General features: G+C 33.9%; 1 protein-coding gene across 1 annotated transcript; it reads left to right on the top strand.

Moving 5' to 3' along the window:
- The first annotated feature begins 1,195 nt into the window (after positions 1 to 1,195).
- LOC111397921 (zinc finger MYM-type protein 1-like) lies at positions 1,196 to 4,334 on the top strand. Its single transcript, XM_023024885.1, has 4 exons — positions 1,196 to 1,208; positions 1,918 to 3,246; positions 3,343 to 3,443; positions 3,558 to 4,334. The coding sequence occupies exons 1-4, from the start codon at positions 1,196 to 1,198 to the stop codon at positions 4,332 to 4,334; spliced, it is 2,220 nt and encodes a 739-aa protein (XP_022880653.1).
- The last annotated feature ends 12,079 nt before the right edge of the window (positions 4,335 to 16,413 follow it).

The following is a 16,413-nucleotide window of genomic DNA, read 5'->3' as shown; positions in this document are numbered from 1 at the left end:
TCAGAAAATGTATTGTTGAAAATGTGAAAATTTTAGGTTTATATTTAAAATTATTTTATAAGAGAATGTGTAGTTGAAAATGAATTTAAAAAAAAAAACGCTTATTTTGCTTTAGAATTGAGAATTGAATCTAAATTTTGTTAAATAAGTTGACTACTTACTTAGCAAATTAATTGACAAATAATTAGACTATCATCACATCACTATTTTCGTTAGTTAAAGTAGATTGATGAATACGCGAATTCATATGACTTCAAAACTTCGTTTTCTCATAGATATTGTGTCCCTTACACATTACTTATTTTCCAAAAACAAAAATCTTCATTATTTTCAAAAGGCACTAATTTGGTGAAAAAGTAAAAAATAATTATTTAACTTTTCGTCCTTTATAAAATCATTTTTTTCAACGTACAAAAAAGTATATTGAGTACATTACGCATATGACTCAACCAATGAGACATGGGCGGATTTAGAGGTGGGCTGCACTTGGCTGCAGCCCACTGTTGACCAGGCCCAGATAGTTAAAAAAAAAAAAAAAATTGTGTGAATTGTAGTCCAATAGCTCATATGTAACCACATTAGCCCACCAACAATTTAATTTAGTGGGCTAGTCCACCTGAATTTTTTTTTTTTGTGTTTTAATCTTTAGCCCACTAATTTAACCCAAACCCACTTAAATGTATCAATTGATAAAATCCATTTATCTCATTTCTTTCCATTCCTTACCACGTGGACTATAAGTTTTGCAAAATCAATCGAAAATGAAATCATTCCCAAAAATCAAAAACCCTACATCTCTTCCCCTTTCCTGGCCCTGCCCGTAGCCGCCGTCCAGCCGACCTGGACCGCCGTCGCCCGTCAGCCCGTCGTCGAGTGCCACTGTGTCGCCGACCCGCTGGATCGACCCCGCAGGCCGCAACCGCATCCCATCTTCCCAATTCGGCAGTTCCCACATTCTTGCTTCAGCCGACTAAGTCGAGGTTTGGAGGTTCCATTCTGAAATTGAATCTTCATTTTTAATCTTCATTACAGTTAGTTAATCATTAATTATTTATTTATTTGCATTTCACAGTTCACACTAATGAAATAGATAATCTATTTCTCTATGACCTCCTTTCTATGAAAGAGATAATTTGTCATTTTGTTGTAATTGGAAAAATTTTGAACAATTGATGAGAATGGGTTTTGTTACTTGATGGATTTTGATTGTGAGCAGTGAGTTTGAAATGAGAGAATTTTGGTTTTGAATTAGAACCCAATTCTTTCAAAATTTGGGTGAAATAGGATGCCTTTAATGTGTTTGATAAATTCCCCTCAAAATTTCACTGATGCATAGGGTGATCTGTTGTGGAGTCTTGTGGTGATTAAAATTGACATTTGGAACGGAAATCGGAATCTTGGATTTCTGTGGAAAGTGGAAACTGATTGGTCCAAACTGGATGAAATTGGAAATTACCGAATACGTTTGTTTAGTCTCTAATATTTAGCCAGTTTTCATGCTGATTGCTTATGCTTGCTTTAAGAAAAATTACTTATTTTTGATTTATATAACATTCTTAAAAGTAAAACTATTGTTTATTTTTGTATAATACTGCGTGAAGCACTGGAGCATTTTCATAGGCATTATGATACTATTTTCATAGTTTTTTTTTTGGATTTTTTTGTTTAATTGTAGGTGACGCTTTTGATTTTTTGAAGTATTGTGCTATTTGCTAAGAAAAGGGTCCAAAGGCTAAAAGGGTTAAGGAGGTTCAACTTTTCAAGGTTGGTTCTCATTTCTCAATCTCTGACATTGGATGAAAAATCTCATTTCATAGGTTATAGCAAATAGTAAATTGGTTTTATATGGTTATGGTTTTATCAATTTAAGTTTATGCCTTTATGTGATATTGAAGTATCTTGTTTTTATGCTTTTAGATTTAATATGGAAGAAGATCGACGTTCTAACAAGAAAGGAAGAACCTTGTTGTCTTTTTTTTCAAAAAGTAATAAATCTCAAGATTCTCCAATTCCTACGGCGCCCATTCCTCCAATTTCATCCCCAGAAGTTGTACGGCCTTCATCTTCCAATCTTAATACGGGACCTTGGAAAAAGAAAACAAATATGTGAACATCCACGTAACGAACGCGGTCAGATTAGGCGAGCTTATCTAAATGTTGGACCTTATCAACCAAAACCTTTGGAGCATCAGAGCAAAGAATGTGGAAAGCAGAAATGTCGATTTCAGGAACGTTGGTACAATCAGTTTCCTGGGTTGGAATATTCGCCTTCAACACATAAGGCATATTGTTTTTATTGTTTCCTCTTTCTCAATGAGAGTACTCCACCTAATATTTCATCGTTGGTTACTATTGGGTTTGATAGCTGGAAGAGGGTTAACCAAGGAAGTAAATGTGCATTTCTTATTCATGTTGGTACAACATCTTCGTCGTTTCATAATTGCTGTAAGAGAAGTGTTGAAGATCTAATGAAACCAACTCAACATATTGACAAGGTAATGCATTCTTTATCAAATGAGGAAATTCAGAAAAACCGTTTGCGTCTAAAGACCACCATTATGAGTGTTAAGTGGTTAGCACTTCAAAGTTGTTCCTTTAGAGGCCATGATGAATCTCCATCTTCATTGAATCGTGGGAATTTCATTGAACTGGTGGATGCATTTGGAAAAATGAATATTGAAGTAGGAAAAATTGTATTGGGTAATGCTCCCAAAAATGCTACATACACATTTCCAGACATTCAAAAAGAAATTTTGAACATTATGGCCAACAAAGTCCGACAAACAAATTGTGGCGAAATTGGGGTTGCAAAATTTAGTATTCTTGTTGATGAAGCACGAGATGAATCTTCACAAGAACAAATGGCCATTATCCTGAGGTTCGTCAGAAGTAATGGAATTTTGACAGGGCGTTTTTTTGCAATTAAAAGTGTCAGTGACACTACCTCATTAAATCTTAATAATCAAATTTCTGATGTTCTTGTCCGTTTCGACCTCCAAGTGAAAAATATGAGAGGCCAAGGGTACGATGGTGCTAATAATATGCGTGGTTCTTGGAATGGACTACATGCATTATTTCTTAAAAATTGTCCATATGCATTCTATGTCCATTGTTTTGCCCACCGTTTACAACTCACATTGATTTCTGCAGTTAGGGATGTCTCAGATATTAATTCATTTTTTTCTCATTTGGATAGTGTTATTAATATGATTACATCATCTCCTAAGCGCATCAATGAGTTGAAAAGTGCCCAAAGAAAAGAAATTGAGCATTTGTTGGAAATTGGAGAATGAGAGTCCGGAAGTGGTGCTAATCAGATTGGTAATTTGCAACGAGCCGAAGGTACTCGTTGGCCTTCTCATTACAGCTCTGTAAAGAGTTTGATTGATATGTATGCTGCAACTTGCAAGGTGCTTGAGTATCTTAGTGATCATTCTCCAAATGTAAGATCTCGGTCCGAAGTTGGTGGTGTGTACAAAACCATGACAACATTTGAATTTGTATTTATTTTAAATTTAATGCGTAAAATATTAGCAATTGCGGATGTGCTTTGTTAGACCCTTCAGAAGAAAACTCAAGACATCTTGACTGCTATGAGATTTGTCTGTACTACAAAAACTATCCTTCAAACATTGAGAGAAGATGGCTGGGAAGAATTTCTTGAAGAGGTGAAATGTTTTTGCTCAAAAAATGATATACATGTACCTGACTTTGATGCTTCGTATATGGTTGGTCGTTCTTGTGGTCGTGAGTATCCTACCGTTGAACATCACTATCACTTTGATATTTTTAATGCAGCCATTGATTTTCTGATGATGGAGTTAGATACAAGATTTAATGAGACATCATTAGAACTCCTTTCTCTCAGTGCAGCTTTGGATCAAAAAGATTCTTTTGAATCATTTAACATTGATAATATTTGCAAGCTTGCAGAGAAGTTTTATCCCGAAAATTTTTCACAGCAAGATATTTATTGTTTGAAAGTTGAGTTGCAACATTATCAGAATGATGTGATTTTCGAACCTCGATTTCAAGTACCTACACTTTCTGATTTATGTCGAGAATTGGTTGCAAGTAGAAGGTCGGAGAGTTACGTCGTTTTGACTAAATTGATTTGTTTAGTACTCACACTACCTATTTCAACGGCGACTGTGGAGCGAGCATTTTCAGCAATGAAACATGTGAAGACGAAAATTCGTAACAAAATGGATGATGGCTTTCTTGCTGATTGTTTAACACTAAATATTGAGCGAGAATTTAGTATGAATTTAGATCTAGATTCTATAGTAGATGAATTTTATGCTTTAAAACATCGTCGGGTACAACTACAATAGGTAACTTATATTATGAATTTTTCTTATTATATATAAATTTTATTTGTAGTTCGTACATTAAATTTTTAAAAATTTTTGCCCCCCGTACCATGAATTCCTGGCTCCGCCCCTGCAATGAGACCACAAATTTCCACAAACGGGAATTACTTGCAGTGTCGGGATGGTTTAGGGCCAAAACATTTGTATACTTTTATAAATTAAGCCATTGTCAATTGTTACATTCGGCCGCCCAAAGTAAAAATTACATTAAAACTTCTATAAAATAATAATGGTGGAGTCGATAAAAATTAACATTGTAGAGGAGTTATTACTTTATCGATAAATGAATAATTTATTAATTTGTTGATAAATGAATATTTATCAATTTATAGAGTATTTTGTATTTAAAGGATACTCAATACACCTATCAATGATGATTATGATCTATATGATAGATGTGTTTTTACCAACCATTGCTTCAAAAGAGGCATTTCGAGTAGTCGTAACATTAAATAATAACTTTGTGCAAAATTTAAAAAATATGTTAAATCTAGTATGTGCATTGCAAAAAATTAGAGATGAAGTTGAATTCACTTTGGTTGCAAAGAAAAAGCCAAAGACTTTTAAATGTACATATTGTAAAAGAGGCGAATTGAAAAAATATTGTCAGATTTAAAGTTTGTTAATTTGTATTAATATGAACATTGTGATTTTAAACAGTTATTATTTTATATATTTGCTGGACCTTAAAGGATCTCAAAGAAATTATTATCTTATACATTTTAGCAGGATTATTAATTTAGTACACTGGTCCAAAGTCGAGACTGAATAATTTTATTATTTATGTGAAATTATTAATTTATCCAACATTCATTTACCGAGATTTCACTGTAAATTGCTTAACGTCATGCCAAAATTGACTTTAAGTTTAACTAGAAGATGAAGATATATAAATATGTTTTATGAGAATTATTATTGGTTTGCGCATCTGATTCTAGAGAAAGGATCGCCTTGCACTAGGAAATAATTTGATTTGAAGACGAGTTATGTTCTCATTGCCAACGACATCTTTATGAGTGCAACTGTTTTATTTTATCAATAAAATATTGACATCTCAGTATAATTTTAAAATATTAAATTTCAGAAATATCAAAACTACACGAAACTACAATTTTTAAGTTGTCACATCAAACGTTAAAGTTACAATGAGGTGACAAAATTTTATTGAGCCACTGTTTGGAGGACATTTTTTGGAAGAAGAAAATTCATTTTTGGACCCTTTTTTGGTCACCTCGACCTCGCGAGAGTGTACTAATAAAAAAAAAATGGTTGCAAATCATGCTAACGGTAGAAAAATGAAAATTTTGGCCCAAAAAATGCCCTCGAAACACCCTCTGAGAGCACTGTGAAAAATATAAACCAATTTGATAAATCTAACATAGGAGAAGAGCTAAGAGAAGGAGAAAGAAAAGTGATTGTAGGAGCATCCAAAAATTAGGGTAAACAATGAATCAAATAAGTATATATATTACAAGGAAACCTATAATAATAAGGAAACTAAATATTATGCTAAATATATATTATTATATATATTATCATCCCACTCAAACCCAGGATACAAAAGCAAGAAGTAGCGAGAGTTTATCACGCAAGAAGTGAAAACGATGAATCGGGTGGGACTTAGTGACTTAGCAAGCTGCAATGATGAAGAAACTAAAAGGTAGAAAATGGTGCTAATCTACAGATGATGACGGATCAAATGACAATCAATCTCAATATGCTTCGTGCACTCATAGAATACAGAGTTGTGAGAGATCTGAATAGCACTTGTATTATCACAATACATAGGGGTTGGGAAAGAATAAGGAACACTCATGTCTATAAGTAATCATCACAACCACACAATCTCAATGATAGTGGATGTCATAACTCGATACTTCAGCCTCAGTATGTAAATGAAAAACAAACAACAATCTACTTCTCACTTTTCCAAGAGATAAGAGAATCACCTAAAAATATACAAAATCCAGTAGTGGACTTGCAATCAATGGGGTTACTAGCCCAATCAGCATCAAAGTATGCACAGAGCACTAAAGAGGAGGTTGATGGAAATAAAATATTCTGAAAGCAAGTACCACGAAGATAGCACAAAATACGAAAAACAGTTGTCCAATGAATTGTAGTAGGAGTTAAAACAAACTGACTAAAAATGTGATTAGCATAAGCAATATCGAGATATGTGATGATAAGATAAATCAGACAGCCAATAATGATGCTATACAAACTGAGATTGGTCAAGGGTACACCGTGAGAGAGTGAATATCAAGCGTTGGACTCAAGTGGGGTATCAACAGACTTAGTATCATTAAGACGATCATGCTCAATTACATTCATAGTATACTTGGATTGGAAGAGAAGTTAACCTCCAGGAGAAGAAGCAACTTTGTTCCCTAAAAAATATGATAATGCACCTGAGTCATTCATTTCAAAACGACAAGCCAATTCTGATTTCAGATACTTAATCCCATCAACATCATCACCAGTAATAATTATATCGTCAACAAACAGCAAAAGGAAAATGCAACTAGTTGGAGTGCATCTAAAAAATAAGATAGAGTCATGATGACTGGATGTAAAACCAAAAGAGGTAATAACAATGAAAAATTTTCCAAACCAAACACGATGTGCTTGTTTAAGACCATAAAGTGTCTTCTTGAGCTTGCAAACAAATTTAGGAGAGTGAGAAAGACTAGAAGGAGGAGCCCTCTTGGCAATAGGAGCAAAAGTCTCCTCATAATACAAATCATACTGTTGATTAAAACCTTTAGCAATCAATCTAGCTTTGCTCAACTGAACCGTTAGATTTGGTTTTAATCTTACTAACCCAAAGACAACCAATAGTATGTTTACCTGAAAGAGATGCAATTAAGTCCCAAGTGTCTGTTTTATGCAAAGCAAAGAGTTCATCAGCCTAGCCATTTGCCAAAGAGGATCTAGAATGACTTCTTCATAGAAAGATGGTTCAGATAACTCATAAATGCAGGTTATAAAGCAACAAAAAGACTCAGAATAACAAGAATAAGCAAAATCAAGTAATTAGGTAACTTATGAATACGTTGAGGATATTGAGGAAGAGATGGAGCAAGAGTTGAATCAACAATCTTAGGCGGTGCTTGGGAAGCTATAGAAGGAAGAGAGGTATCATGAGCTGGCGTATGTGTACCTGCAGGATATGAAGAATCAACAAGTATATGGGTTATGGAAAGGAGACTGTTAATATCATCAGAGAATGGTTCAATACGAATGAGGTCAATTTTAGTTACGTCATGAGTATCGTCAGAAATAGAGAATAATGGAATGTGCTCAAAAAATACGACATGAGAAACATATAATTTATTTTTAATGGATCAAAATAGCGATAACTCTTTTGTCATTGCCCATAACCCAATAAAAACATAGATAGTAGAACGAGATGTCAACTTACTGTGTTCGATTTCAGAATGGATAACAAAGAAAGTACAACCAAAGACTCTTTATAAGAAGTAATCCAGAGGATGCTCATACAATATTTTTAATGTTGATAAACCTAAATTGTAGAAAGATGGAATCGTATTAATTAAAGGAGTAAGAGCTTCTTCTTTCCAAATTCAGTGAGAACTTTGACTGACAAAAGAAGTGAACGAAAAGTTTCTACAATGTGCCCATGCATTCGTTCAGCAACACCATTTTATTGTGGGGTATTAATACACCAGATTTGATGAATTGTGCCATCAAGAACAAGCAATTCAGAGAAATCAGTTGAAGTGTACTCTTCATCCAAGTTATATATGAAGCACTTAATTATAGTGGAATATTGGGTTTTAATAAGTACTCTAAAGGATCGATAAATAGAAAGAACGTCAGATTGTTGTTTCATAAAATAGACCCAACAATAACAACTATAATCATCCATAAATGATATATAATATCGTAAACCTCCTTTTGTAGCAATAGGTGCAGGTCCCCACACGTCAGAGTGAGCAAGATCAAATGTTGCAATAGAATGAGAAGTATTTCGAGAAAAAAAGGTAAAGCAGAAAATTTTTGCTAATTTGAAATCACTACAATCAGAAATGTCATGAGTTGTATATTTCCTAATTGATCCTTAGAAACTAAAAATTTCAAACGACTAGCGAAAATATGTCCAAGGTTAGAATGTTGCAAATAAAAATTAGAAGACAGTGACTTCAAAAAGAAATATGACAAATCAACACCAGAGACTACAACCGTGGTGGTCTTAGATTGTCCATAACATATAATTCTCATTGTCTATGGCATATCCCAATCAACTTCTGAGATTGAGAATCCTAAATATGACAATTAGTAGAAGAAAATTGAACTAAGTATCCAGAATCACAAAATTGGCTAATAGAGATAAGATTCAAAGTAAGAGCTGAAAATAATAGACATTTGAAAGTAATAAATTATGTGATTAACAGAATCAACACCTACTAAAGGCAATAGTGTGCCGTCAGCAGTCATAACAGGCATAAATGGGTTAGAAGGATGCAGGTCATTAAAGAATTTTGAGTTAGACAACATGTGTTCGGAAGTACCTGAATCAAAGATCCATGAGGAAAAAATACTTGAGGGACTCTGAAATGATAAGCCTACATAAGTGGAGGCTAACATAGCACGTGGTTGTGTGGCCAAAAACTTCTAAAAATGCTCTGCTAAATTCGCCAACATGGGACTGAAGTCAAGTAGTGCTCCAAGTATAGACGAGTCATTAGGTGGTATGTTGGTAGCTATGCTAGCATTGGGACGATAGATGCTATAGTTGAGGTTACTACTTTTTCATAGCTTAGGACATTGAAACATCCAATATACTTTTTGTTTGCAAAAGTTACATTCATAACTAGCAACTCCCACATAATCTTTGTTTTGATTCTGTGTGGAATTCGAGAGGATATAGCCAACACTGAGGTGCTAAATATAGGAAGAGATACTTCTCCTGTAAAAGATTTCAAACTTATTTCCTTAGCTACAAGTTCACTAACCAATGAATCAACTGAGGAAAGTGGAGTGCGATGCAAGATAGAGTCTCTAAGTCCCTCAAAATCACTACAAAGTACCATAAAAAACTGAACTAGTCACTGCTCCTCTTTAAAAGTAATATATTCCTCATATGCTTTCAGTCCTACTGATTTTGTACCAGCCAACTCCTCCCAAATTGAATTCATAGCGGTGTAAAACTCAAGAATACTCATATGCTTCTGATGTAAAGCGCCCATATATCAATCTCCAATTGATACCGTTTTGCAAAGCTAAGTATAACTTCCAAAAGTGCTCCCAAACTTCCTTTGTTGTTTCAAACATCGCTAACTATGTACCGATGGAATGCTCAATAAGATTATGAATCCAAGTGAGAATTTTCGCATTGTTTGGCTCCTAATTATCTCTCTGTTATATAATTCTGAGCAGTGTTATTGAGTTTCACAAGAGTTCCACTAACATAGTCTTACAATATTTTTTCCCTTTTGAAAAATTTTCATTACTGTACTTCAAAATGAGTAATTTTTACCCTATAATCTGGCACTAATAGATTAAAATGAATCATCTCTTTTAGTCGCCATTTGAAATCAAGAAGCAAAACAATTGAATAAAACCCAGCAACAAAATTTATCAATTAAAACCCAACAGACTACTATGATCATTAAACTAGCCCAAAATAATAAATAGTAGCTCAAAATATTTTGGGCTTGACTTGCCCATTTGTTTAAAAAGAAATAATCCAAAGAGCAGTTGAAAATAGTTTGAGCCCAAATAACAAAATTGTTTAAAATAAACACAGATGTAAGCCCAAAACCTTTGAATCCAATGAAATTTACCTGCCCAAATCCAATCTCAATTAAGCTTGCGGTTCAGGTTCAGCCACCAAAAGAAGACACTGTGAAACTGAGGAAGGCCCACGATTCCTACAACCAGAAGTTGCCAGAATCAGCAAAAGAGGAATCCGGAATTTTCCAAAAAAGTACTTCAAAATCTGCCAATTTAAAACACTATGCCAACGACTAGAGGAGTAATTTCCACCTACACAAGAAGCTGCCGGATCTATCGAGAATCAATCCAAGACGGAAAAAAAAAAAAAATTGCAAAAACTAATGAAACCCAAAAAGTGATTTCTTAAACCCAAGGAAGAATCCAGAAATTCAAAACAAGTTACGTTTGTAGCTCTGATACGATCTGAATAATACAAACTAATTTAATAAATCAAACGAAGGAGAAAAACTATGAGAAGAGCCTCCAAAAATTAGGGTAAACAATGAACCAAATTAGTTTATATATTACATGAAAATCTATAATAATAAGGAAACCTAAAATAATAAGGAAACTTAGATGTGTATTCAATTGGGACTTTTAAAAACTTTTGTAGACTTTTTAAAGTGGGTGATTTTGTGGACTTTGTGAAATTTTAAGTGATTTCTATGGATTTGGTAGGAATTGGTAAAAGTTTTTCCTGAATTTGTGGAGACTTTTACTAAAAACTTTTAAAGACTTCTGAATTTTTATTTTTATTTTTTTAAAAGAAAATATTAAACATATATAATGTAATATGTTTAACAACTTCTTATATATTCAAATCATCAACAACTCATATAATTGAAAATTTAAAGTAATAAATTGTATTTTCCATGTCAAATTTTTTCCCAAAAAAAAAAAAAAAGGTTTTCGCCAAACATAAAACACCTTTTCATCTTATATCAAGTAGATTAACCAATAATAAAAATATTTAATAAAATAGTATTTTAGTAATGATCAACCAAAAAAAAAAAAATAAGTATATATATCAAACATTTCCAACATCATTCCACATGTCCGCTGCTAGAGAAGCCCTCTATGTCAGATGTGAATGGGTGGTTTCAAGGGATCAAAATTAGGATTCATGGAATAACCTGGGTAGGCATGAGTGAAATACGGGTCCAAATTCGGGTTAGGGTATTAAGTGTGGAGGGTGTTGCACTTTAGGCCAACCGCTAAAAATTTGGAAAGAATTCATGTTTTTCTGTGGGTATATTGAATTGGTTCAAAAATCAAAAACTCTCCAGAATCATCTTTTTCGACTTTGCAATTTTGGAGATGGGTTTATCCATAAATCAAACAAAAACTCATAGAGGGAGAGATAGAGATGTATAGAGCTCGATTATTACCTGATTAAAGGAGATGGAGGAGAAAACCCTAGAAGGAAAAAAGAATAGGCCGGCTTCTATGAGAAATTTCTCGATGGATGAGAGATTTTCTTGTGAGAATTCTATGTATGTTTTTTTACCAAAAAGTCTCTGAAAGTTTAATAAATTATAAATTCCCCGAAAGTCTTTCTCAATTGAATACCACGAAACTTGTAGAAATTCCTAAAAAGTTTTAATTGAATATCCCGAAACTTATAGAGACTTTTTGAAAATCTTTAAAAGTTTCTATTGAATACACCCAGATTTTTAGAGAGTCTTTATAAGTCTCGATTGAATGCACCAAAACTTTTTAAATCTCTCAAATCCTTTAAAAATCTCAATTAAATACACCTCCTAAGTATCATGCTATGTATATATTATTATATATATTATCAAGACAACTAGAGAAACAATAAAAACGAGACGGCATATTTGAGCTCACAACTATCTGTGCAATTGGCATTGCGGAAGTCGGGCTTCAAGCCATTTATTAAGTCTTGGAGTAGAAGTAAAATTCATTATCTGTTAATTGGTTATTCGAAAATGTAATAGTTTTCACTGAAGTGTTGATGAATTAAAATGGTACATGATACTCAACCTGAATTTTGTTTCGATACAAAACCAGTGACATCCTTCTTCATCCACCCCAAAATATGACATTTGTGAATTAAAATTAACGGACTTACTTACAGATCATTTATCATTTATGTGACGTTTATTAGATCTATGTTTGGATCTCTTTATTTCAAAACTCATTTTTCTATAACTTATTTTCAACCATGCATTATTCAAAAAAATATTTTTCACGTAAACCAAAAACTCTATCCTATTTTTTAACCCTACAGTTCTCTAACAATCCACTATTACAAAACTCGTTTTATCAAATTATATCCATCAAATAGTGCATGTAGAAGAATTACACCAAAACAATTAAGAAAATTTAAACTAAAATTGGAAAAAAAAAAATTCCAAAACATGAATTTCATCACTACCAAACACCCCATCCATCCTAGTGTTGTAATAAAAATGATATATTTAATATTCTTATACCAAGTAGAATCCCTCTAAATTAATCTCTATAATTAATTAAAAAAAAATCATGGTTCTGCATCGTGCCAATGTAAAAAAATTAATAAAGTCATCTATCCTAGTAATTAATAATTTTTTGAAACCAAAGTGTAAATTTTTGGTTTTGACTGTCGCATAAATCAATAATTTTGTAAAAGAACATAAATATATCACATAATGTTTAAGACTTAGAGAAGTAATTCAAGAAGCTAGCTTGTACAAGATTCTCATGTTTGAAATTTTTGACTTCATCGATATGATCTCAATAACTTATTTTGATGAGAATGTTCCAACTAAATTTAGAATTTCAAACGTTTTACTTGTAGAGATTTTATGTACCTCATGACTATCGTCACTTATCGCAACCACACCATTATCATTTTAACTTGTTATTGTATTTCGAATTAATGCAGACTTGTAATTTGTAAAGCCTTGGAATAATTTTCCTATCAGTGAGCTGTTTTATATCTATTAATTATCGATTTTAATTGATATTCTGCAAACCTTCAAATAACAATAAAAAAATTCTTAGCAATTAGAAGTGAATATAATTGAGACAAAAAGGGTAAAATTAAAAATAACAATAGAATTAGTATAACTTCTATGTCTAATAATTAAAAAGGAAATAACTTTATTTAAATATCTAAAAATAAATCTAAAAGGAAATTTTATAATAAATTATACACAAGCAAAACTACTAAAAAAATAATTGAGTCAAAAATAGTAAAATTTTAAAAATAATAATCGAATCATTATACCTTATTTGTGTAATAATTAAAAGGGAAATAACTTTAGTTACATGATTAAAAATAAATCTAAAAGGAAAATTCTGTACTATGTAATACACAATTAAAACTACCAAAAAAAAAAAAGGATTTCAAACATATAGAAATATATCATTAAATTTTATTTTATAGAATATTTTATTAGAAATTTACAAAATACACCCTCTTATATGGTGTAGTACACTTTCCATATTATGTTTTATAAATTTACATTTTGCTAAATAGTCACAAAAGGCACCATTTGTTAAAAATTTTACAAATATATCATTAGAAATAGGTGAATAGAAAAATTTTTTTTAATTGAAATAAAAAATTATGCCATATATTTTACCTTAACGTCTTGCATACTATTTTCTAATTATTCATTTTTCATTAAATGTGTTATTTTTCTTTCACGAATGTTATTTTATGAGATTTATAAAATCTATTATGCTCTTTTCCTAAACTCTAACTACATATCAATAAAATTTAATTTTAATTTATTAAAAAATATATAAAAAGAAAAAAAATTTTCAATCAAGATATCATCAACGTAAACAAGGATAATAGTGAGACTGGTTGTAGTGATCAAGGTAAATAGGGAGTGGTCTGCTTGTAACTGAACGAAACCTGCATTAAGAAGAACAGATGTTAGTTTAAAAAACCAGTTCCGGGAAGCTTGTTTGAGGCCATAGACTGACTTTCGAAGGCGGCAGACTCGTGTCTCCCCTTTAACACAGTAGCCGGGTGGTGGGATCATGTAAATTTCCTCATCAAGTGTACTGTGCAGGAAGGCATTATGGACATCCATTTGGTGGATGACTCAATTTTTGGTGGCGGCAACAGTACGAACACAGTGTACTGTGGTCATTTTGGCAACTGGGGCAAAAGTTTCATGATAGTCAATTCTCTCTAATTGAGTGTAGCCTTTGGCTACAAGTCGGGCCTTGTATCGTTCAATAGTGCCATCTGCTCGGAGTTTGGTTTTGTATACCCACTTACAACCGATGGGTTTCTTGCCAGGAGGGAGGGTTTCTAGTGTCCAAATGGAATTTTCTTCAAGGGCACGAAGTTCAGAGGCCATAGCTTCACGCAAATGAGAGTGGCCATTTGCTTTTGAGTAACAAGTCGGTTCAACAGAAGCAGTAAGAGCAGTTAAGAATGAATAATGAGCATGAGAAAAACGAGAGTATGACAGATAAATGCATAAGGAATGGGAAGTACCTGAGGACTGTGCAGCGGTTGAGAAGGCAATGGACTCCGCAGGGAGAGTAGGACAGACATAATCAAGGAGATATGCTGGATGAGTAGTGTGGCGACGAGGTCGGGAAGGAATAGTGGCGGTGGGTGGGGGTTCTTAGGGTATGGTCGAGGAAGGGAGAGGAGATATGGCTTCGGTGATAGGTAAGTGAATGATGGTGGAGTCATTAAGAGGAGGGGGTGTGATGTGATGGAAGGGAAATTGATTTCCGGGGAAGGTGACGTCGCGTGAGTAAAAAATGGTGTTGGTGTCAAGGTTGTAGAGCTTGTAAGCTTTGCGGTTGCTAGGGTAACCAATGAAGACACAACGAGATGATCTGGGTGAGAATTTGTCGCGATGAGCGATGAGGGTTTGAGCGTAGCAAAGGCAACCAAACACACGTAGGTGAGTGTATGATGGGGGGGTGTTGAGAAGAAGTTGGAAAGGAGTTTGATTTTGTAGGGAGCGACTTGGGGTTCTATTGATAAGATAAGTAGCAGTAAGAACACAATCTCCCCAAAATTTGAGTGGTATGTTTGCCTGAAAGCGGATGCTGTGAGCAACATTCAAGAGGTGCCTATGTTTACGCTCTGCAACACCATTTTGTTGCGGAGTTTCAACACAAGTACGCTCACGGATGATGCAGTGAGTGTGAAAATGGGTTTGGAGGTTATGTGAAAGGAACTCTTGTCCATTGTCAGTGTGAATTATTTTAACCGATGAGTTGAATTGATTTTTAATAAGAGCGAAAAAATGCATTAAGTGACTAAAGGTTTCTGATTTAAAACGCATTAAATAAATCCATGTAGTGCATGAAAAATCATCAACAATAGTTAAGAAATAATTTGCGCCCCAAATGGAGGCGGTAGAATAGCCACCCCAAATATCACAATAAAGACGATTAAAAGGTTTCAAACTTTTATTAGCATGAATTTGAAAAGGTACAAGTGTGCTTTAAACGCTCACTAACATCACAATGAGATAGAGTACATGGATTATCAAAAATTGTGGGAATAGTAAAGCTAGAAGGATGATCTAGGCGTTGATGCCACAGTGTCTTATTATCAAGATGACGAACAGAGAATGTGACGGTCTCGTGGGAGCGAAAGAGGTAGAGCCCATTACATGCCTCACCCACTCCTGAAAAAAACATTTATCAGATGAGAAAAAAACAGCACAACATAGATTTTTAGTAAGTTGAGGGATAGAAAGAAGATTATAATAAAAGGAGGGGACATAAAGGACATTTTGAAGAATTAAATGGTCAGATAAAGGCACAGAACCAATTCCTTCAACAGGAATAGTTTCTCCCGTGGGTAGCCTCACTGTATGAACAATGGGAGACAAATTTAGATTAGAGAAGGAGGATCGAAAATGGCTCATGTGATCACTAGCACCACTGTCAATGATTCAATCCGTCTGTGGGTTGAAGGAGCAAGGCATTGTGGAGGAGTTACCCACGAAATTAACGGCCGGAGAAGGATGATGAAGGAGCGTCGCCAGTTGATGGTAGTTTTCCTGTGATAGACCCGGGATGGGGCTTGAGGTGGAGCTGACAAGACTAGCAGTAGCAACAGGTGGTTTCCCAAGAAGTGATGGTTGATTGCTGCGGGGTTCATGGCCAGGAGGGTAGCCAATGAGGAGCCAACATCGATTGCGTGAGTGCCCAATTTTTCCACATTCAGTACATTTGGAGGGGCTCGATAGTTGTGGGTGGTCTTGGCGGAAAGGGCTAGGTTTTCTGAGAGTGACTGAGGGACATGAAGGAGTCGTTGTTTCTCCTCTTGGAAAAGAATAGAGAAAACTTTGTTGATGGGTGG

Source organism: Olea europaea, chromosome 7 (genome assembly GCF_002742605.1).
Source record: "Olea europaea var. sylvestris chromosome 7, O_europaea_v1, whole genome shotgun sequence".
NCBI classification, from domain to species: Eukaryota; Viridiplantae; Streptophyta; class Magnoliopsida; order Lamiales; family Oleaceae; genus Olea; species Olea europaea.
This window is presented reverse-complemented; position numbering and strand designations above follow the sequence as displayed.

What these genes read in the sequence shown, in the direction of transcription:
- LOC111397921 (XM_023024885.1), top strand. An exon ending in GCGCATCAATGAGTTGAAAA is followed by an intron (nt 3,247 to 3,342) that starts GTGCCCAAAGAA and finishes AACGAGCCGAAG; the next exon opens with GTACTCGTTGGCCTTCTCAT. An exon ending in TTAGTGATCATTCTCCAAAT is followed by an intron (nt 3,444 to 3,557) that starts GTAAGATCTCGG and finishes GTGCTTTGTTAG; the next exon opens with ACCCTTCAGAAGAAAACTCA.